Source organism: Lagenorhynchus albirostris, chromosome 1 (assembly GCF_949774975.1).
Source record: "Lagenorhynchus albirostris chromosome 1, mLagAlb1.1, whole genome shotgun sequence".
Classification (NCBI taxonomy): Eukaryota; Metazoa; Chordata; class Mammalia; order Artiodactyla; family Delphinidae; genus Lagenorhynchus; species Lagenorhynchus albirostris.
Genome location: NC_083095.1, coordinates 117,716,191 through 117,739,537, shown reverse-complemented (window position 1 = coordinate 117,739,537; position 23,347 = coordinate 117,716,191). Strand labels below are relative to the sequence as shown.

The window sequence follows — 23,347 nt, the reverse complement described above, 5'->3', positions numbered from 1 at the left end:
CCTGCCCTGAGCCAAACTCTTTTCCTACCAAATGCTCATAACACTGCCCAGATCTGCAGGGCAAAAAACCAGTACTTTGACTGCTTCCTGTGGCTGGGGTTTGCTTCAGATTGAAACATTTCAGACTAAACCAACATCAAGGCAAATGGGCAGGTTAAACATTTCTGAATGATTTTGTAGTTTTGTGTAGTATTCCTGGCATTACAGCATGAATTGTGTTTAAAACAAATCAGTTTGCTGGCTTTACATTTCCCAGCCCTTTCCAGTCTGATCTTGTCGACAATACAAACCTCATCCTTTCTGTCAATTTTATTTATTTTTAAAATATATTTATTTATTTATTTTTGGCTGCATTGGGTCTTCGTTGCTGCACGCAGGGTTTTTCTCTAATTGCGGCGAGTGGGGGCTACTCTTTGTTGCGGTGCACGGGCTTCTCATTGTGGTGGCTTCTCTTGTTGCGGAGCACAGGGTCTAGGCGCGTGGGCTTCAGTAGTTGTGGCATGCGGGCTCAGTAGTTGTGGCGCACGGGCTTAGTTGCTCCGTGGCATGTGGGATCTTCCCAGACCAGGGCTCGAACCCGTGTCCCCTGCATTGGCAGGCAGATTCTTAACCTCTGCACCACCAGGGAAGCCCTCTTCTGTCAGTTTGAAAGAAACTGACCATATTTACCAGCTCCCTACAAGGTTTTGCTCTGTTACTGTGCATCACATTTAATACCGCCCTCCTTCACTGTCAATTGCTTCAGTAGAAGACACACATGCAGTAACTCACAGCACAGTCTGACTTCTTTACTGGCCTTTGATTCTTTTCCTATTTATGATATTTATAAAATTATATTTATAAGGCAGAGTAAAATATATTTATATTAAAATATAAATATAATTTATATTATATAAATTATATTTATTATATATATTATATAAATATATATATTTATATATTATATAAATTATATTTTTAATTTAGAGTAATTACATATGCTATGTACTCATATAATGTAGATATCTTTACAGAATGCAGCCCATGTGTACGATCGATGAAGAGTATGCCAGGTCGGGAATTCCCTCCCTGGTGGTCCAGTGGTTAGGACTTGGTGCTTTCACTGCCGGGGCCTGGGTCCGATCCCTGGTTGGGGAAGTAAGATCCCGCAAGCCACACGGCCAAGAAAAAAAAAGAGTATGACAGGTATAAAATAGGCCTTTATGACATCTGTCTACAAGGCGCACATTGGCACGTACTGTGTAACTCACTAATACAGTACAGAGAAATAGCCACTCAGAAAATGTTGGTATATATCTGTGTATCAGTTGGTATTTGCAGAAGACAGCACATTTAGGTGGGATTTTTTTAAGAGACTTTCACATAAAGGACTCTTTGCGGGGTGTTGGCAGGGCTAAGGGAACAAAGTTGGGACTCGGGCAGAGAACAGCAGGATCCCACTGTTACTCTAAGGATGTAGGTAGAGGAGACTCCAGAAAAGAATCTGAAAAGGAACGTATGTATATCAGAGTCACTTTGCTGTACACCAGAAACTATAAATCAACTATACTTCAATTTGGGGAAAAAAGGGAAGAGATACCCCAGCCCCTCTCTCCTCTGGCACCCCAGTCTCCTGCCGGTGCCTCCCACTGACCAAACCCAACTGGAATGCAGAGGCCTAGCACTCCATTGGGCTCAGAACCCAGGGCACAGAGCACGGCAAAGGAGAGCTGCAGATAACCAGCAAGATGTGTGTGAGCAATGCTCTCAGCAGGCCTCAAAGTGAAACGTTGTCTAATACGGTGTTTTATTATATCTTCATGGGAAAAAGGGGGCAGGAAGGGGGACACCCTAACCTGGCCTCCTCCCCTTGTCCCAGGACCTGAGACCCAGCTCCTCTGCGTTATGCTGTCATGCCTTATCACTTCCTGCTCTTCTCTTTACTAGGAATTCTCTCTGCACCCCTCTTCCCGCTGGTTTAATCAGCTTCATGTCCTGCAGCTCCTTCATGTCCCACTCGAGACCTTGTTTACTGTGTTCCTTTCCAACACGTAGTCTCTGCAGAGATCTCGTCTGGCCCCCCGTGGCCCGGCCGCCCCAGCCCTAATTCTGGCCCACAGGAAGCTCCATTTGGCCCTGCTTGTTTTCTAACACTTGCACGTCTGTGTCCAGGGTATCAGTCTGCTTCTACCCTTCAGGGTCTCTGTGTTTACTTAGAAGACTGTAGAACGCAGACTCTGGCGAGAAAGGCTCTGGACTAAAGCAGAGGTGCTGGAGCTGCGGTGTCCTTCACGTCAGTGACCACGATGTGCAGCAGACGCAGCCTCGGCTTCTGCGGTGCTGTGGTCAGAGCATGAGTGCAAACATTCAGAGGTCTCCTCTGTCCCTTTGCAAAGTCTACAACAATAGAAACCCCTTTGTAAGCTTATTGATAACACCTCTTTGTAAAGCTACTGGCTCTGACATGTCAAATCCCTCCCTCCATCACATGTCCTCCAGCCCCTCCCATCCAATAGCTGCGAGGACAATGCTTCCCTCAAACAGCCATCTCCACTGCAACCAGTCTCCTGCACATCCGACGGACACCTGCGTTCCAAACTTCTCAAAAGTTTTCCATAAGCAGAAGACCGTCGGGAGCCATAAAACCAGCCAGTAGCCACCAATCTTAACTTTGTCTTGCTGGTTTTATTTCAGGTCCTACCCGAAGGAACACCGTTCAAAGCAGAGGTTATTCCGGTGGGACTCACAATGCCAACTACCCAATGAGAGCTGCCCCTCCGCCACCAGGTAAGCCAAGCATGGGCCGTAGACTAGACCCAGATGTGTAAAATACCTTGAGGAAGAAACGCATTAGCCAATAAGTGCCCACATATTAGCCAGCGTGAGCCATTTCAGTGCCAGAGGTACTCCTCCCAACACAATGGCCCTACCTGTGACCCCAAAATCCAGGGGAGGCATGGATGAGCTCCTGAGAGTGCACGGTGGCTGAGTCAGCGGTTTGCATTTCCTTACCTGGCAGTGTTACCTCCCTTAGGAAAGGCTTTGTACATCAGTAAGAGGAAATGGAGCTCCTTGTCCATGACGACCAGAATGTCGTCAGCTTTTAAGGTGTAGGACACTGCCTCTATGGAAATTGGAGTTTGCAAGGTATGACCCCACCACTACTCAGCTCCAGCCAAATGCCATGACAATACTTTGCAACGAGTTAACAGCTGAGTGAATAAATAGAAAGTCTATTCTTAATCAGATAGAATCTACGAGAACTGCTCCAAGAAATAAAGTAATATCTGGGAGAATACAAAATGGATTCAGAAAAATGTTTAGATCGTATGTTTCATTTTTCTCATTTTTTTAAATGATAAAAATATAGCATGCAAGTCAAAATCCAAACCCAAATAAATGTAAGAGGTTTTGCCCTTAAAAGAATCTGTTTAGTATTGGAAGAGTATTCTTAAAACTCACAAAATGTTTTTCCATCACTCACAATTCAGTTAATAAGAAACTGTCCCCAGAGTGTTTGATGTTAATAAGTTTAGGATTGTAGGTCTGAAAAGGGTCATCTTGGGACCACACTTGACTCAGATCATCCCAGACAAGGGAACTGATTTGTAGCAGTGTCCAAAATAAGCAGTAAAAAGCATTTCTTTTGTCTCCTGCTCTGGAGTCTCACAGTTGGCGTGCTGAAGTATGGACAACCATGCCTATCAGTGAGAAACTAATTCTCATCTCTTTTGGAGTCCCCATCCTGCCTGGCCCAGCTGTCTTTCCTCCCCTCTGCCTTTATCCTTGAAGAAAATCCAAGCACAAAAGAACCTAAGAGAACCAGTGTAGTGTTTTGTTACTACTTATGCGCCAGCCGCCCGTGCAAAATCCTGGCCAGACCACCTGGAAAGCTCATTTGCCTCAGCTGTGTTGGCCACAGTCGGCTCAGACCAAATACCTGACCTTGAGCACAGCTCCCAACCTCTGTGTGTGACAGTTTCTTCACCAATAAAATGAGGCGATTGGACCCCAATCCCTTACATCAGTACTTCTCATACTATCTATGATGAAGGATCAAGGGCTTGGGGTTTGGCTTTGTTTTGTTTTGGGTTTTTGTGGGGTTTTTTACTTAATTTTTAATCCATCACAAACTATTCTTTTGTAAGATATAATAAAAGTTACTAGAAGAATGGAATTTTAAAAGCATTCAAAATGTAAGCCAAAATTTCTTACTAGATTCAACAGACATGAGATATGTCTGTGAAACTGCTGTGAACGTTTCTAAATGCTTGCTCTTAATTTCTGAGCTTATTGATGGTGGGTGGGTCACGAGTGGCACGGAGCAGTCCATCTATGGGACCCCTTTTGAGTATCATGGCCCTGGAACACGTCCCACTCTGGATGCCCTTCTGCTGTCCTTGGCAGCATGTGGGGTCTCACCAAGCTCCTTGTCTCTTTCATGAAGAAATTGACACTCTGAAAGGTCAAGTATCTCGCTCAAGGTCAACACAGCTATCAGAGGCAGAGCCAAACCTGAACCCCGAGTCGCCTTATAAACTAAGGGTCATCCCACTGGTACCAAAGAGTTCTTCTCTTAATTCGCATGGAAGAGGTTTGCTTTACGGTGGCTTTACCAAAAGCGTGCCTTGGGGAGCCTTGTTCCCCTTCACTCTTCCCCAAATCTGTCAGTGGGAGAAGAGATAAGGGCTTCTTCATACATAGCTGGGAATGACAGTGCCGCTTTCACCAAGGCGCCCGGTTTGGAGCCCAGCACCAGAGTCTGTTACTTACCAGATAACGTGATCTTGACCAGGAACAGTTTGGCTAAGACAGCTTGCTCTCTCCAGATTAATCCAACCAACGGCCACATCTCCCCTGCCTGTGTGGGGTGCTCCCTTCACCTCCCACAGCTCCTGCAGAGGACACCCCAGACTGACCCCTTGAAAATGGATGTCCAGCTGTTTAAACAGCTGGCTGCCAGCCCTCCTGAATCACAGCGTCATCATTTTTCTTAGACCCAAGAATGTGCCTCCCAACTAGCTGCAGGCTTACCTTTCTTTGACCATTGGCTTCGAAACCCCTGAACATTTTTGGTGGTTCTAAGGTCAGGATCAACAAGCATGCATGAGCGTCTGCTATGTTGCAGGCACTGGCCGGGCAGTGTACAATGTCTTGGGCTCTATTCCTCGCAAAATATGAGAAGTTATGCCCTCCCTTATTTCAGAAGGGGAAGCTGAGGCCTGGCAAAGCTAAGTAACTCACTCTTGGCTAACGGGTGGAAAACAATTTGGAGAGCCTTGAGCATAGGATCAGAAATTTTCTGCTTTGTTTTCTCCTCTTTCCCACTTTCTAGGCTACCATCAGAATGGAGTCATTAAAAACCAGTTTGTGCTGCATCCCCACGCTGCTGGAAACCAGAGGTCCACTCAGAGGAGCCTGTGCCCTTCTATGGCTCGCCCACCCTTACCGCGACAACAGTCCGTTGGCTCAGACCGAGTGTCACAGACGCCGGAGAGCTTGGATTTCCTCAAGGTCCCAGACCAGGGTGCTGCAGGGTAAGAGCCCCACCTCCCATGGGTGAAACTCACGACCTCCATCTCCACCAGCCGCACCAAGGCTCAAGGATTTGGGGGGCCATCCACGCATGATTCTCAAGGTTGGTTTTCCACCCACGTGTGTTGTCATCCAGCCCCAAGGCTGTGAAGCCCTCGGTTGCCATTTTCTAAAAGTACAGGCAAGTTGATCCCACACACTTCATTCCCCAGAGAGGCCTTATCTCGGAAACATCACAAGAGGGGTCCCCTTCCACCCTGAGATCTGATGGCTCTGTGACCTTTTTTGCTCTCTGGGATGGTAGAGGAATAATGGGGGTTTCGATTCATATCTGTGCCTGAAGTTGCGTGAACACAACAGCTCAAAGAGTCATTAGATACATAAAGAATACCATCCCAGCATTCTGTGAGATGCAGATGCTTGGTTATGAGGACAAATCTTCAGGGCTTTAAAATGAGACCCTCTCTGCCTTTCTGTAACAGAAAATGAAGAGGGGAAGAAAAGAAACCAAGGCTTTTTAGTTGAAGGAAGTAAAGATTCCTGGAACTCTGTGTAGATATTCAGAGTTACCAGTGTAGGAAGTGGGTTCGCTGGGTCCTGTGGAGTCACCAGGCATATCACTAGGGCCAACTTCAAGACAAGTGAGTGAACTCTGCCGGGGGGTAGATTTTGGCACCAGTAAACAAAAGAACATTCCAGTAGCCCAAAGATGAACTACCCTAGGATGTAAGGAGCACCTTGTCCCTGGAAGTATTCGGGTACAGGCTGGATGGAAATCACCAGGCTGGAGTATTATAGAGCGATGGTGTCACATACCAGATAAGGATGAGAATCCTGTTTCAGCCCCTGTTACCTGTCTACTATTGGACCTGCTCCTAACCCTCTTTGAGTTTCATTTTGTTTATCTGTACACTGAGGTAATACCACCAAGCTTGCAGGGTTGCTGGGGGTGGGGGGACGACTAGAGAAAATCTGCATAAGACACCTACCATGGTTCCAGGCATGTAGGAGGCTACTCAGTCAGCTGTAGCTCGATGACGATGATGGTGGTGATGAAGCAATCATTATCTTGTGGTGGATGAGCTAGTGACTTTTGAGGAATCTTCCGACTCTGCATGATTCTCAGTAGTTCTCTCTGCCTAACCGGATCGTGGGGTTACTGCAGCCCACTCTTCCCCTCCCTCCTGCCCACCTCCATTTTCTATTCTCACCATATCTATAGAATAAAGAACTTTCAAGTGTGATCAGGAGACTTGTGTACAAAATAGGGCAGTGCCGGGTGAGAGGCAACAGCTCCTTCCTCTGGGTGGGCAGCCACCCACTCACCTCCAGGCCTTCTCAAAGACCGCAGAGCTCTTAGGAACTTTTCCGGACGTCACCAGGTTCTTTCCTGGTGTTCCTTTTCCCCTAGCAAGTCTTACCTCCTTTGGGCTACAGAGAGGAAAGGACCTTGGTTTTATACAAATGGCATCAGTAGAGTGGCTGCCACTTTCTATTAGATCCCTCTCTGTGCTCCCCCAACTCTTGCATAAGTAGCTCTGTCCCACCAGTTTTAATGATCATGGTTTACCTGATTGGCTTGGTCTAAAGAGGAAGTTCTCCTACTTTAATGTACACCAGACTCACCTGGAGAACCTCCTGGCCCACTTCCAGTATTTCTGATTCAGTAGGACCAGGGTAGGGGCCAAGAATTTACATTTCTACCAAGTTCTGAAAGGATGGTGGTGCTGCTGACCCGGGGAGCACATTTTGAAAACCACTTGTCAAGTCATTTTGATGAAACCAGGGAAGTTTTGTATGAAGGTGAATTGGAAGGGTGCTGTTGAGGCAACTGGAGCCTTACTCCCTAACCCAGGCCTATGCTATTCAAATGGACGGAAGAAACTAAAATAATCAGACAAGACTTCCTGGGCCCAGTCTGATTTCCCGAACTAGGCAGGGGATTAAAACCAGTCAGCAAAATGCACCAAATCTCTTAGCTCTGTCTGCTAGCTTCCTACTTGCTTTGGTTTTGGCAAGCAAAACCATCTTTCCAGCCTGCTTTGCAAGTTACAGACTTGCACACCAGCCAGCTGGGAGCATCTGTCAGCCAAAAAGCAGGCAATTTAGGAACATTGTGTCTTACCCGAGGCTGCTCCCTTCCAGCCCTCAGCTGCGCTGTTCCCTATTTAAGTCTTATCACACCCTTTGCCACCTTTAGGCCTAAAGATCAGGCATACGTGATGCTATTTTGGCAGTGGCTGTGGGGCTGGAAGGAGAGGGAACCTTCACAACCATCTACTAGGCAGTATGATCTTCCTGTATGTAAAACTTGTGTGTAAAACTCGTATGAGGCACACTGAGTCCTGTAGCTACAAGAATCCCAGCCAGCCTCCTCTTTGTACACTTAAATCTGCTGTGATGCAAATATTCCTTGAGAAATCATACTCTGATCAAAAGGCTGAGCTTTTTCTTTGTATTTATTTTCTAAAACACATAAAGTCAAAGTTAAAATAATTTCTAATGTGGCCAGAGACTTTAGACGAGCATTTCAGGGGCCTCGTGGTTACCTACATTCAACGGTTCTTCTTTGCCAAGAAAACATGAATTGCATTTATTCCGTGGGACGTTGCTGGAGCAAACAGGGACCTTTGGGTCCCGAGCTTGTACCTTTCCACAGAGACGGAAGTTCCTGTTTACATTACAGTCCCAAACAGTGCCCTTGAATTTACCAACCTATAAAAGGGAGATTACCACCAAGTCTCCTTGGACTTTCAACTCCTGGGTTCATCTTTCCCTCTCCCACCCTCAGTGCACTTTTCTTTATAGACATATTTAGCATAAGCAGTCATCTCTTTTGGATCGTGCAATGTGGATAAAATCAAATGGTGTAATTAGCACCTCAAGTTAATTCAGGAACGTCTTTGTCAGTTTATTTCGGGTTCAGTCGGTTTGGGTTTTATGCTTTTTGGGTTTTTTGTGTTTGCTTTTGGAGAGAACATGAAGCCTTCACTAAATTAATTACCACCCCAGCTGGATTCTTTACCCTTGCCATGCCATGTTTGTTGTCATCATCATTATTATCATTGACCAGGAAAACTAAGACGTAGAAGGAATCATAATCTTGTAGTCCCTTAACATACCTTTTGAACAGTCTGACTCAGGTTCAAGATCTTCCTGAGTCTCAGGGAAAGAGAACAGGTAAAGCAAGAATCCATATAAATAGTTCATTCATCAGCCTTTGCTCTGGCTTCACAGGAACACTTGATTTGCCAATCAAGTGTGCTTTATATCTTCCCTCCTATGACTGAGATGTACATAATCTACCTCCAGTTCATTACTGGAGGCATTAAAACCCAGACTGGAAATGTTTTTTTCTGTTGGCCTTTTTAATCCTGTGGTCCATTTCATGGGAGGACAACTTCAGGAAATTTCAAGGTACTCCAGAGATTAATCCAACTAGAAGTTGGAGAAACAGAAAAATATTGAAAGTGCTCAGCGGTAGGGCTTCTGGCCATGCCACAAAAGAAGGATCGATAGAAAAATTTAAATGCTGCCTGTGTGTCTCTTGACAGGATTCTCCTAATGGAGCCATATTTTTCAAGGAGCTTAAAATTTCCAACAAGTGTCCAACAGCAATATTTCTTAACCCATAATCTGCAGGAGCAGCAGCCATACCCTGGCCCAGGCAGACACGAAGCTTAGGAATTCCTGGCATCCGTTCCCAAATTTCCAGTCATGTTTATAGATTCAACCTTTTGGAACACAGCACATTTTAAAGAGCCAGTGAAATAAAATGCCATTATTTTCCTTCTTGGAATTTCAAGACATAAATTTCACATCTGCAGAACAAAGACATGATATTTGAAAGCTTAATCCCAGCTCACCCTGTCATAGATGAGGCATACCCGGGTGTCCCAGAGGTGTGGAGACTGCAGAGAAGTTCACAGAAGGTGGAGAAGGTGGCCTGGCCATGCGCAGAGAGCACAGATTCACACTTGCAAGGACTGGGTATGAGTCCCGGGTCATTTGTTCCTTCCTTCATTGATTCATGCATTGAATATTTACTGAACCATGTGCCTGCTGTGTGCCGCGTGCCGGCCACATGGATTGTTCACTAATTACCAGCTGACACCCTCGTGTACGTCACTTAATCCTCCTACACCTTGGTTTCCTCACCTATACTGTATAATAGAGCTAATAATCAGAAATGTAAAACCCAATCAGGGTGTCAGGAAGATTAAATAAGGGCTTTGTAAACTATGAAGCACAATGCAACTTGAAAGTTTATTTATATTTATTTTATGACTGTTATTCATGTGGTTTGGTCTTGCAGGGAAATATTAATATTCTACCAGGATTGAGAAGTGGGTGTCCCCTGGCCCAGTGGCTTTACCCTTAAGAGCTCAAACCTCTGGCCTGCATAGAGCTCTAGACACCATGAGGGGCTAAGCTTCAGGCATTGCTGGCTTTAATTGGGGTGGGGGGGAATGGGCAGCCTAGCGAAGCCAAGACAAGGGGACGAGTCAGGGAGACATCCTCTCCCCGTCCCGCTTCCCTGACACACACACATCTAATAGCCATGCCTGCTCTCTGTGGGCTCAGAGCAACAGCAGAACAGAGAGCTGAGAGGTAATATTGCAACAGACACTAGCTGCATTTCAATAACTAAATAAAGTCCAAAACTCCTTCTCCTGCTTTACTATTCCACAGTCTTTTTCTAGTTAAACCTCGTTTGCTCCAATCACTATAACAACCTACATCCCAGGGACAGAGCGAATGAACAATACCTGACTTTACAGCGCTTTGTTGTCATTGATGTCACTTGGCGTTTTGCGTTCTTGTGGGCTTCTGGCCTCTTGAGAGACTAGGCAGCTGTCCACGAGGGCTCGGAGGTCGGTCGGCATCCCGATGTCTCAGGGCGAAGGCACCACTTGGTCTTCCCAGGCACTAAAACAGGGCTTTTCTAGCAGTGCAGATTTTCACAAAGCAAACTGGGTATAATGTGCTTGACTACTCAGGAAACTTTGTGGTGTGGGTTATAATGTGACTGCATTAGATGTTTAATTCCCTGCTCAGAAAAAGACCTGCTGTAAAAGCAAGGTGCTGTAGCCGAGCTTCTTCATGTGTTTCTCTTCTTAATGAAGAATAGACACAATAAAGTGGTAAATGTGTACAATCCCTTGGTATCCACGGGGGATTGGTTCACACACACACACACGCACGCCAGATAGAAAAATCCGCTCATGCTCAAGTCCCTTATATAATATGGCATAGCATTTGGCATAGTATTTGCATATAACCTATGCACATCCTCCTGTGTACTATAAATCATCTCTAGGTTACTTATAATACTGAATACAATGTAAATGTTAGGTAAACAGTTGCCCTGCCCAGCAAATTCTACTTGTGCTTTTTAGAGCTTTCTGGAATTCTTTTTCTGAATATTTTCCAATCTCAGTTGGTTAAATCTGTATCTGGGATGCAGAAGCCATGGATGTGAAGGGCCAACTGTACAGATTACCCTGAAACGACGGCTCACATAGTAACAGGAAAACTAAATTACACTGTGCCAGAGTTACGTCTAATGAAGCAGCTGGATTTGCTCTGTGATGCAGAGCTTTATAACTGTATACCAGGGGCAGTAGGAAAGGTAACTTTGTCGTTGTGAGTCTGAAATTCTTACTCCTGCCCCCATTATCCCAATGAAATAGTTGTTTTTATAACCGTTTTCAATCTTGTGAGGTTTATTTGGAATACAAATATCATAAAATGTAAGCACTACCAAAATTATCTAAATCCTGCATATCCATTACAAAATAAATCTAGGCAAAGCACTTTTAGATGAGTGAAAGTGAGTTATCGTGAGGGCGGTGGAGGGACAGCAAGTGGTGCGCTGTGAACGGCTAGCTCTCTGGGGATGAAAAGGCGAGAGCTGTAACCTTTGTCAGTTTCTGCTCACTGTGGCTGATTTCAAGCTACCAGGGTGACTACCCCTGGTCCCAGAGCTGGGGGGAGATGTACAGTCTCCCACTGTCCTACTGTGTTCCCACCACAGGTAGGCAGCAGATGTTAATAACTTCAAGAGCATGGAGAGATGTAAAATGTGGTAAGATAATTAGGTAGGGTCAGATTATGAGTATTTGTTGCCTTTGCTTTTAATATAATTTATTCAGTTAAGTGTGTTCAGTTTCATCTTTAATAATGACTCTGTTTAACAACTGACCACAAAACTCCTGAAAGCGTAACAACCCTCTCTCACAGGCTGGGCTGAGCCAGTTCCTGCTCCCTGGGCACGGGGATCTTGTTTGCTGTGTAAGAAAATCTCAATCCCTTTTTCATGGCTATGAGTGGAGTCAACCAGCACCTAAACGACCTTGATAATTTCTGGCAGCTGGTAGAAAGCCAGCCTCTCTCCTCATTATTGGCTGCACAGGATCGCCACCTAGTGGTGGAAGGGGATTGTCTGGGTTGAAGGAAGGCTGAGTCTGTCGAACAGAGCTGGGAAAATGGCTGTTCTCGCAGACCGATTCCTGTGGTGCTTTCCAGATCCACAGTATGGTGAATGGGGAGAGTGATCGCCCCATCGGGGCAGGCTTCCTGTGTCCCATGGTACACCCGACCGTAGGGATCTTGTTGAGAGCACTCTGTAAAGCCGCCTTAGAATTAGAAGAAGGGCCTGGGCCGTTGCCGGAATTCCCTCTTTTTACCCCGTGAAGACACTGATCCCCAAACAGGTGAAGTGATGGCCCCAAGTCACATGCCAGCCGGTGTCAGAACTGGGCCTCAAACCCAGTGCACTGACTCTGACTCTTAAGCCACTGTCCCTTCTGCTACTCCCTCAGAACATGCAGATTGAGGCCACACAGTCTTCCTGGGCCTGGCGCCAGGTCCAGGGTCTACAGTGGTGAGGACAGCCGCCCGCATGGAATCTACTGCCCTGCCAGGGAGTCAGCTGGTACAGGCCCCTGTCCCACTGCATTGACCCCCTGCTCTTAGCAGGTGCAGGCTACCAGAGGATGCTGCCCGGGGTGAAACAAGACCCAAAGGCTGAGCAGGAGTTAGCAGCGGTGGTCAGGGGGTGAGGAGCATGGCCAGACCATGGGGCCAGAAAGGTCAGTGTGGCTGGAGCTCTGGGAGCCTGCTGCGTACGCATCGTGCCATCCACTGATGAAGCCAGCAAGAAATTCCAGGAACCTAGGTCAGTCATTTCGCGGGAATTGTTGTGAGATTAAATGAGGCAGCATCTGAAAATGCCCAGCACAGTACCTTGCCCAGAGCTCCAGGCAGGGGTTCCCAGACCACGCCCCATCTGTCAACACTCACAAGAAGAGAGGACATGCTTAGATGTGAGAATGAGGCAGGAGTGACCAGTGAGAAGGAGGGCTTTGCTGTAACTGGCTCACTTTGCGAAGGTGCTGCCCTACTGGAGCAGTTGTACCCTTTCCTGGTTACCGAGAACATTTAAAAAGGAAAAAGCCAGACAGTGGCTACCTCGGGATTGCCTAAGCAGCCCCTTTCCTGATGCAAAATGCAGAGCTGTTCTCCACCTCCACGTCCATTCCCCATCAAACACAGTCCCCCAGTCCACACTCTGCTCCCCAGCAAACAACGCCCCATCTCGAAGCTACCTGGAATCTCCCCTCTCCCAACTGTGGAGTGCTGTGAGCCCCATTCAGCCAAGGGATAAATGACCAGATGACTTTACACTGCATGGTAGCAGTTGTCCAGGGACAATCAAGCCAGCTGTTGCCAAGAGTTTACTGTACATGGGAACCCAAATCCCCCAGTAATCCCTGAGGTTTTTACTTTGATTGGTTTTACTGAGGAAGTAGGCTCTGATGCCTTAGGATCAAAGACCGTGAAGCGGCTGTGTTCACACAGGTGTTTAAATGGTCCCCTCACCTCCATCCTCTCCTCCACTATGTCCCGGATCCTGGGTGGGACACTCAGCAGCTGCTTGCGTACAAGCTGGCTGAGCTCACTCTGGGTATCAGGAGTGCACTTCAGACCCCAAAGAGGCCCATGCGATTTACTTTCTTTTTTTTAAAGCAGCTTTTTTGAGATATAATTTACATACCATAAAATCAACCCATTCAAATTACAATACGGTTCAACAGGGACTTCCCTCGCGGTCCAGTGGTTAAGGCCCTGCACTTCCACTGCAGGGGGCACGAGTTCGATCCCGTGTTGGGGAACTAAGATCCCACGTGCCTCGTGGCACGGCCAAAAAAAAGTACAATTTGACAGCTTTTAGTATAGTCACAGAGTTGTGCAACCATCATCATAATCTAACTTAGGAAGATTTTCGTCATCCCCAAAAGAACCCTTCTTCCCCTTAGCAGTCATTCCCCCATCCCCCAGCCCTAGGCAACCACTAATCTACTTTCTGTCAGTATAGATAAGCCTTTTCCAGACATTTCATATAAATAGGATCATCCTTCTTTTGTTAACTTTACTCCTAAGTATTATATTCTCTTTGTGTATCGTAAATGAAATTGTTTTCTCAGTTGCATTTCTGAATTGTTCATTGCTAGTGCATAGAAATAGAGCTGATTTTTTTTAATCATTTATATTTTGGCTGTGTTGGGTCTTCGTTGCTGCACGTGGGCTTTCTCTAGTTGCAGCGAGTGGAGGCTACTCTTGGTTGTGGTGCGCGGGCTTCTCATTGCACTGTCTTCTCTTTGTTGCGGAGCATGGGCTCTAGGCGCGCAGGCTTCAGTAGTTGCAGCACACAGGCTCAGTAGTTGTGGCATGCGGGCCCTAGAGCACGTGGACTTCAGTAGTTGTGGCGTGTGGGGGCTCAGTAGTTGTGGCGCACAGGCTTAGTTTCTCCTCAGCATGTGGGATCTTCTCGGACCAGGGATCGAACCCGTGTACCCTGCATTGGCAGGAGGATTCTTAACCACCGTGCCACCAGGGAAGTCGTCAGATAATTTTTATATGTTGATCTTGTGTTCTGTAATCTTGCTGAATCTTTTTATTCTAATTTTTTTTAAAGTGTATTCCTTAGGATTTTCTATGTGCAAGATCATCTCATCTGCAAATAGAGGTATTTTCACTTTTAATCTGTATGACTTTTTTCTTGACTAATGGCTCTGGCTAGAGCTTCCAGTGGGTATTGAACAGAAGTGGTGAGCTAACACCTGTGTTTTGTTCCTGATCTTAGGGGGAAAGTATATTTGTCACCAGCAAATATGATGTAGGCTAGGAGTATGTGGACAGGGGTCCTAACCCCAACCAGGGGTCAGACTTCCATGAAGAGAGGTAGGAAGATGCCAGTGTGGCCTGCAGCAGCATGGGAGGCTGGGAGCCAGCAGTGCCACACCTGACAGGGACTTTGTAGGCCAAGAGCAGAGAGAAGCTGTTAGAAGGATTTTCAGTGGAGGGTGAGGTAAACTAATAAATGCTGAGCTGGGGTGATGTTCAGGGAGCCTCGAAAGGAAGCAACTTTAGTTGCTTTCGTTGCTTCCTTTCCTCGAAAGGAAGGCAGGAAAGACATGAAGGGGGAGGAACTGGGTGACCTCCATCAAAGATGGAGGCAGATGGGCAGAGGAGCGAGCGGGGAGACTCCCGGGAAGGCTGCAGGCAGGATGGCCCTTGTTTTCAGAGGGTCATCCAGCTTTGCCTCCATGCTAAGAGGCCCCCCTGCCCGAAGAATGCACCTAAGTCCCAACACTCTTGGGCTCCAGACACCCCATCAACCTGTATTCTCCCCTGGACATAAGAGAGGCCAACTCTTCATCTATGAATATTTGGTGAGTGTATGTGTGTGCACACACGTAAGCCCGCACACACACGTGTGCATATGTGCACGTACCCTCCCAACCCTGTTCCCTGGAACTGCCAGAGTGGAGGCTTCCTCCCTCCCAGGGTGTTCTAATGCACACACCACAGCCCCAGCCCCTCCTCCATTCCTTGTTACTGGGAAATAGATGACTTCTGGTATCCAGGCTAATGGCTCTTATTAACCAAATGCTGACACATCCCTAATATATGGGTTGCTTAATTAAAAACCTGCTTGTCCAGCCAGCTTTCAGAGAAGCAAGCACTTCCCAAGCAGGGAATGGGGATTTCCAATAGACTAGGAAGGAAATGATGTCATGCTAATGAACTATACAATGCCTTTCCTCTTCAAGGAAAGAAAGCGTCTGGTGGGGGTGGGAAGGTGGGGGCGGGGTTGATCTGAGAAGAGTGGAGCCTGAGTTACCTTGGGGTTTGCTCCCTCCTACTCAGGGAACCCCCCACCCCTGCTGGGGACAGCTAGCAGCCAGTAACCCCTCACCCCCAGCCAACCCCCTCGTGATCCAGCTTGCTCATCAGCAGCCAGCAGCGTCTGCTGTCACAGGAGCTCAGCAAGGACAGTGAGGCTCTGGCCTCTTTAGAGCACAGCTCAAAACTGGGTGTGTTTTTTCCTTCCAGAGCTCAAGCCCCAGGAAATACCCTCCCTTTTCCTCCCTCCTCCCACAGGTGTTAACAGGCCCAGCCAGACCTAAGAGCCAGCCCCACAACGTTGAGTTCAGCCCAGGCCCTCTTAGAAGAAATCTTAAGTTTCTTTCGTAAGCGAATGAATGTAGGCTTCACTCTGGTTAGTCCTTAAGCTAAGGGGGAGGGGGACTGTTTGCTATATTTCTATTTCCTAAATGCATTCTCTAAATGCTTTTCATGAACATATTTAATAAATGGTTGTTCCAGATATGTTTAAAGATCTCAGTAACTAGGACCAACCTAGAGTTACATGCCTTTGAGACGATGTATGTATGAATGGTGACTGGAGGCTACACAGGTTGTAGAAAGAATACATTTAAAGCTAGAAGACCTGGATTAGGGTCTCAAGTTGGAGATATTTTTGATGATCGTGACCAGGCAGAGGAGGTGCTACTGGCATCCCAGGGGTAAAGGCGAGGGATGTTGCTTAACACCCTACAGTGCACAGGACAGCCTCCGCAGCAAAGGATTATCTGTCCGCCCAAAGTGTCCATAGTGCTGATGTTGAGAAATTACTTTGGATAAACTTTTGCACAAGAACATTCATAGCAGCATTTTTTTGTAATGAAATTGGAATCATCCCAAATGATCATCAACCATGGAATGGATAAGTAAATTGTGACCTATTCATGCAATGGAATAGTAAGTATAAAGCAATGAGAATGAATGAATCAAACTACATGCATCAACAGTGTTCATCTCAAAAATGGAGCGAGTGAGGGGATTCCCTGGCAGTCCAGTGGTTAGGACTCAGTGCTTTCAGTGTCGTGGCCCGGGTTCAATCCCTAGTCAGGGAACTAAGATCCCAAGAGCCACGCAGTGCGGCTGGAAAAAAAAATGGAGCAAGTGATAGTAGCATGTGATTCATTTCATATAGTTAAAAAACAGACAAACTAGAAGTATCGTTCAGGGATACTTACGTGCGTGGTAAAACTACAAAGCAAAGCAGAATTATTAATACAAAATGCAAGCTAGGGGTTCATTCTGGGAGGGATTTCAGTTGAGGAGAGGCACCTGCAGGCTTCTATGGCAAAGTTCTGTTTCCACAGTTGAGGGAGGGGGATAGGTACATGACTATTTGTTTTATTATCATTTAGATGTATAAATAGGTTTTATAAACTTTGGTAGGAATATGTATCTTTTTCACATTTCCTCCTATGCTGGGGACACAGCAACAGAGGCTAATGTTTATGAAGAGCTAGCTACATGCTTTTGCAGTGACCTTGTCAGGGAGGGTGCTTTACTCTCCGAGAAAGTTTAGGAAGTGACATGTCCATCTAAGGATAGGGCTGGACTTGAACTTGAGCTGGCCAGTGCTGGCCCCATGCTCCAAACTACCATGTGGTGCTGCTTGCCTCCTGTTGGGTCCCTTCTCACCTGCCTCCACTCTTTCCACAGGGTCCGGAGACAAACAACCAGCCGGCCTCCCCCAGCAGGGGGCAGACCCAAGCCCCAGCCCAAGCCCAAGCCTCAGGTGCCACAGTGCAAGGCTCTGTATGCCTATGATGCTCAGGACACAGACGAACTCAGCTTCAATGCCAATGACATTATCGATATTATCAAAGAAGGTAAGTGCATGGCTGGCTGGGACAGCCTCCAAAAAGCATATGGTTATATTGCTATAAAAACCAGTATAAATGTGAAAGGAATTTATAGGCTCCTCTCACTGAAACTTGCAGAGGTAGGTCAGGTTTCAGGCTGATCAAGACTCCAGCTTCATTTTTAAAAAATACTTCTTTCAGCTCTGCCCTCTTCTTTGTATCTGTTCCCTCCTCAGGCTGTTTTTCCTCATGGTAGCAAAAAGGCTGCATCAGTTCCAGGCCAACAGATCAAACCATCTCTGAAATCCGCTTTACCTCTGAAACTTCTCTTAGCCATTGGACAAAAGTCCCAGCTATCCCTCAGATTGGACCAAACTGGTCATGTGCCCATCCCTGAATCAATCTCTGTAGCAAGGCAAAGGCTGTACCCCAAGTGGGTTAGACCTGGCAGGGACTGCCCGAGGTAACGGGAGTTAGGCCTCTCCCACCCAGATTTCATGGCTTCCTCCTAATGAAGGTAGATGGAATGGAAGCCAGGGAGACAACTTGTAACATCTATTATAAAAGTGGTCTGTGGGCTTGGCTGAATACTTTATTAATTTGGTAAAGATAAGTTAGAATATAATATACATATAAGCAAACATTATTCCTTATGGAAGCATAAAAAACAAAGATAACTCTTAATTTAGGATGTTAGAAAAAGCCCCATGAATGACATGGCATTTGTGGTGAGGGATGGGAAGACTGACAGAGAGAGGAGCCATGGAGGCCAGAAAGAGTGGGTTCTTTTAGGAAAATGAGCCGACACTCAACCCAGGTGCAGAACCCCTGAGGAGATGTCATGGGGGATGAGATGAAGCCAGAGTGGCCTGGTCCTAGAGGCCCTGGGTGTCAGGCTCAAGACAAGTTGTCAGGAGAGAGTAGAGCCATCCAAGGTGTATGAGCAGAGCAAGGACAACCTGAGTGGACAGTGGTCCATGGCAGGGCTAGCTTTCGGGAAGACGTAGCCAAGGGCAGTTGTAGGAATCACCCGGACTCACTCCCAGGAGAATTCCAGGTCCCCAGACCAACCTCCTTCTAAATGTTCTCTGGGTGCTCTTTTTATCTCCTTTAGCCACCTGGTTTTCTACAGGTGTTAATATTTTAAGTCATTTAGTATCCTTCTTCAAAAGTTGGAATAAAAAAAGTATTGAAATAAACTCTTAGTAATACAAACAGGATTTTTATCACCAGCTTTGTTCAGCAAATATATGGGAAATGACGTAATATCCAGTGATGGGGATTAGTTTAATAAGCTTTGCTATATCCCTTCAGTGAACTTTGATGCAAAAATTTTTATGTTAAAGATAATGATGCAAAAGTATATACATTATTGAAATGGAAAAATGTTCATGGAGAAAAGGAAAAAGTTAGGTTAGCGACTGTGGACTAGTCTCATTTTTGTAAAAATATAAAACACATGGAATAGAAAAATGTTTTCTAAAAAGACATTTTTAAAAATAGAAAACGTTAAAGTGGTCTCCTTAAGTGTTGAACTTTAAGTATTACTTTCTTTTCACTTCTCAATATTTTCAAAATTTTCTAGAAATAACATGTACTGGATATAATTAAAACATATATTTGTGTAAAATGTAGAGTCCTAAAAGTTATCAAAACATGCTATAAATTATTGCTGTAATTTAAACAGTGTGGTGTGAGTGCAGGAATTGACATATAGATACAAAGGATAGAATAGCATTCAGAAGCAGACCCTTGTTTCCATAGGTATTTAATAGATGATAAATGTGGCATTTGAAATCAGGGGAAAGGATAGACAATTACTTTCCATTTTGAAAAGAAAATAAAGTTTGATCTCTGCCTCATACACAAAATAAATATCAGATAAATTAAAGATCTAAAACTATATAATTAAATTACAAAAGTCTTAGAAGGAAACCTAGAATATTAATCTTTGGGTGAGAAAAATCTTCCTATGGAAGATGTCAAACTCAAAAACCATACGGGATTTAACCTTATAAAAAGGCTAAACTGGGCTTCCCTGGTGGCGCAGTGGTTGAGAGTCCACCTGCCGATGCAGGGGACACAGGTTCGTGCCCCGGTCCGGGAAGATCCCACGTGCCGCGGAGCGGCTGGGCCCATGAGCCATAGCTGCTGAGCCTGCGCGTCCGGAGCCTGTGCTCCGCAATGGGAGAGACCACAACAGTGAGAGGCCCGCGTACCGCAAAAAAAAAAAAAAAGGCTAAGTTAAAACCTATATGGTGAATAGCACTGGGAACAAAGTTAAATTATGGAAAACAGACTAGGCAAAAATGTTTTACATATATAAATAGCTCTTCCATGTAAATAATACAAATAATCCAGCCCAAAAGTGGACAAAGGCTATTGAGGCAATCAGTGCACAGCAGAGCCTCCTTAACCATCCGGGAAGTGCAAAGCAAAGCATTTCACCTGTGATATCAGCAAAGATTAAAATATGAGAGGGACTTCCCTGGCGGTCCAGTGGTTAGGAGTCGGCGCTTTCACTGCCTGGGCCCCAGGTTCAATCCCTGGTCTGGAAACTAAGATCCTGCAAGCTGCAAGATGAGGCCAAAAAAAAAAAAAAAAGTGAGAGTTCACATTCCCTAATCCAAATCCTTCGAGCTAACTGAGTTTCAGAAATCAGAGATGGGAGCTTTTTTATAGTATGTAACACCCCTTGCAGGTCCCAGGGAAACAGCTTAGATCAGCCTCAGTATTTCTGCTGTGGAACCTAAGCATGCAGTGGAAAGAGACATCATAAACAAGCCCATGTCAGTTCAGGTCAAGTTTTCCCATGAAATGAGTTACAGAAAACTTAATTTTCAGAACTTTCTGGATTTTGTCATTGCAAATAAAGTGTAGAGTGTAATATCTTTGGTTAGTCAGGGAAATAGGTACCTCCTTTCACTATTTACTGCTGGAATAGACTTTTGGGAAGGAAATTTAACAGTATTTATCAAAATTGTAAAATCCCCATATCAAAATGATTACTTTGGATTTATATATTAACCCCTTCCCCCAAGATAAGTCCCAAATAAATTAATACTTACATGCGTAAAAGAAACATAAAAGTCCTAGAAGTAAGTATAGAATTTTCTTTTTTAATACTGTCGGTGTGGGAAAGGATTTCTAAAAGTGATAGAAAACTAAGAAGCTGTAAAATCATCATCTGATTCAACTGCTCAAATATTAAAATGTCATAAAAATTTAATTAAAATTGGAAGAGGGGTATTTGTAACTCATGTGACAGATTCACTAGCATATAAAGAACTCCTAATCAACAAGATAAGAGACCAGCAACCAATAGAAAAATAGGCAAATGATATGAACAGTGGCATATAAGCAGCTATAGAATACAGAAGCTCTTTATATACAGATATGAAATGATCTGTAGTATGTATTATTAAGGTTTAAAAAGTACAGAACATGTAGGATGCTATCACTTGTATACAAAAGAGGTTTTTTTGTTTGTTTGAATAAATGCCTTTATAGACATGAAATATCTCTGGAAGAAAGTGCAAGAAATAGGTAATACTGCTTGCCCTCAAAGAAGGGATCTGGGTAGCTGTTTTCACTGTTGATCCTTTTGTACTTTTGCAAGTACACATGAAAGTATTACCTATTACAAAAAATAAATTAGATTTTCTTACAAAGGATACTAGAAGGTGCATATTCTTTGATCCAAGAGTCTATCCTATAGAACTACTTGCATGTGGGCATAAAGACATTTTTTGCATTAACAATGAAAAATTGGGGAACAAATGTCCATCAATAAGGGAATGTTACATAAAATTTGGTATGCAGTGCAGCTGTTTAAAAAATAAGTCATGGAAAGATTATTGAGTATTTAAAAGCAAGATGCAGAATAGTAAGGTATAGAATGGCCTGTTTAAAATGAATGTATGTGTTTATAATCACGGAAAAATACATACCAAATTACTGCTGAAGGGACTGGGATTAAGCTGGGAAGTAATTACGGTGAAGTGTTGCAGATCACTTCTCCCAGAAAGGCTGTGAGGTGGAGTGAGGAGTGTGAAAGATGCAGTGGGGGACTAGCCACTGTGAAAGAAAAGGGGGGAAGCAGGATTAGAGCCATCTTACCACAAGGCGACCTCACAGTCTGCCGGCCCAGCAGCTGCTCCAGAGCTGGGACTGCTCGCAGGGGAGGCTGGAAGGCTTAGGCCCCGAGAGAAGCAATGTCTCAAAGGCAGGGCAGATCCCACAGGGCCGAGAGCTGGAGACTGGCAGCAAAACCTCACATCTGGGCAGCGGGTTCTTCTGGAACGGGGCCTGAGTGGCACATCTGCATGTCTAATTTTCATTAAAATTAAGAAGGGAAAGAACATCCCCTTTGCCCGTGGGATGCACCCACACGAGCAGAGTGCATCTGGCCTGGGCAGAAAGCCTTGCTCACCGTCACCTCCACCATCTGTGTCCCTACAGATCCTTCTGGCTGGTGGACCGGGCGGCTACGAGGCAAGCAGGGCCTGTTCCCCAACAACTACGTGACCAAGATCTGAGGCGCACAGACTCTGATGCACAGGACGAAGGAACTTCAGGCACAGACAGGGGAGGGGGACATTTGGGGGCTCTCCTTCTGATCCATAGCGAGCAATTGCTTCTGCAAGGCCTGGAGCTATTCTGGCATCTTGCCCATGGAGGACTTCCAAAAGCAGGGCTGGGGACAGGGAGTGTCACTCCATAAATGATCCTAAAAGGTAGCCTATTCACAGGAACCCCAGAGGGCAAACCAAGCACCCACTCAGATTTATTTATTCTATTTAAACCTGGTGAGAGGACAGGTGAGGTCCACTCAGACCTTGCTGACTCTAACAAAATAGCACCTGCTCACTCACCAGGCCCAGGGAATGGCTGTACGCGGCCACTGACAAGTGCCTTTAGTTGAAGAGCACATTTCTTTCATCCCTCTTTTCATTACCTGATGATGTACACATTCCTCGGCCACCTTCCCTCAGGGAAGACCCACTCTGCAGGTGGGGCTTGGCGTGAGCAGGCACTTCCCGTGCAAATGTCAAGGGCCCGCTGAGCCCGCAGGTGCAGTGGGTGCTGGTTTACACTTTGCTGGGCTGCAGGGGCTGAGGCTGGGCTGTCGGCCAGGCTTTCTCTGGGTCTTCAGTTGGAATGTGGCTGGCCCATGTTGGTTTTTGTGTTTAATGCTGTACCTATTACAAGAAGGATCTCTTTTTTCGAGCTGTACATTTATAAAAACAGATCATATACTGTATATATAAAAAATCTCAAGATGATAGAAACATGTATGAATGTACTAAGTAGTATTCCACTGTACTTATTCATAAGATAGGATTTATTACAAAACTCACACCAGGTACTTACGGTTGTGCACTACTCCTTTTCAACTATAGAATCAGCGTTACTGCTTTCTAGCTCAATCCCTGCAAACCCTTCCCAACCCTCTCCTGTAGGTAATTTTCCCCTGCTGGCCCCCAACCCTGTGTCTCCTCCCCCTACCTCCTAAATAAATAAAGGAATCAGTGAACCACCTTGTTCTTTCATGACGTCTGTCTGGCTTGGATTGTGTCCACTGCCACAAGAGAAGGTATGTTGAAGTCCTAACCCCTAGCACCTTACTTGGAAATAGGGTCTTTACAGAGGTAATCAAGTTAAAATGGGGTCATTAGTGAGGGCCCTAATCCAGTGCAACTGGTATCCTGATAAAAAGAGATTTGGACACAGATCAATCAATACAAAGAGAAGAAGACGAGGTGAAGAGTCAGCCACCTGCAAGCCAAGGGAGGGGGCTTGGAACAGATCCTCAAAGCCCTCAG

The 23,347-nt window shown here is 45.5% G+C and overlaps 1 protein-coding gene across 1 annotated transcript in view; it reads left to right on the top strand.

The window, feature by feature from the left end:
• MYO1E (myosin IE) overlaps window positions 1-23,077 on the top strand; it is a 204,914-nt gene extending 181,837 nt beyond the window's left edge. Inside the window, exons 25-28 of the mRNA XM_060151140.1 lie at window positions 2,674-2,766; window positions 5,315-5,516; window positions 17,380-17,549; window positions 21,984-23,077. Coding sequence (XP_060007123.1) covers window positions 2,674-2,766; window positions 5,315-5,516; window positions 17,380-17,549; window positions 21,984-22,060 — 542 coding nt within the window. The 3' untranslated portion in view covers window positions 22,061-23,077. The remainder of the gene's footprint in view (window positions 1-2,673; window positions 2,767-5,314; window positions 5,517-17,379; window positions 17,550-21,983) is intronic.
• Window positions 23,078-23,347: the final 270 nt, after the last annotated feature.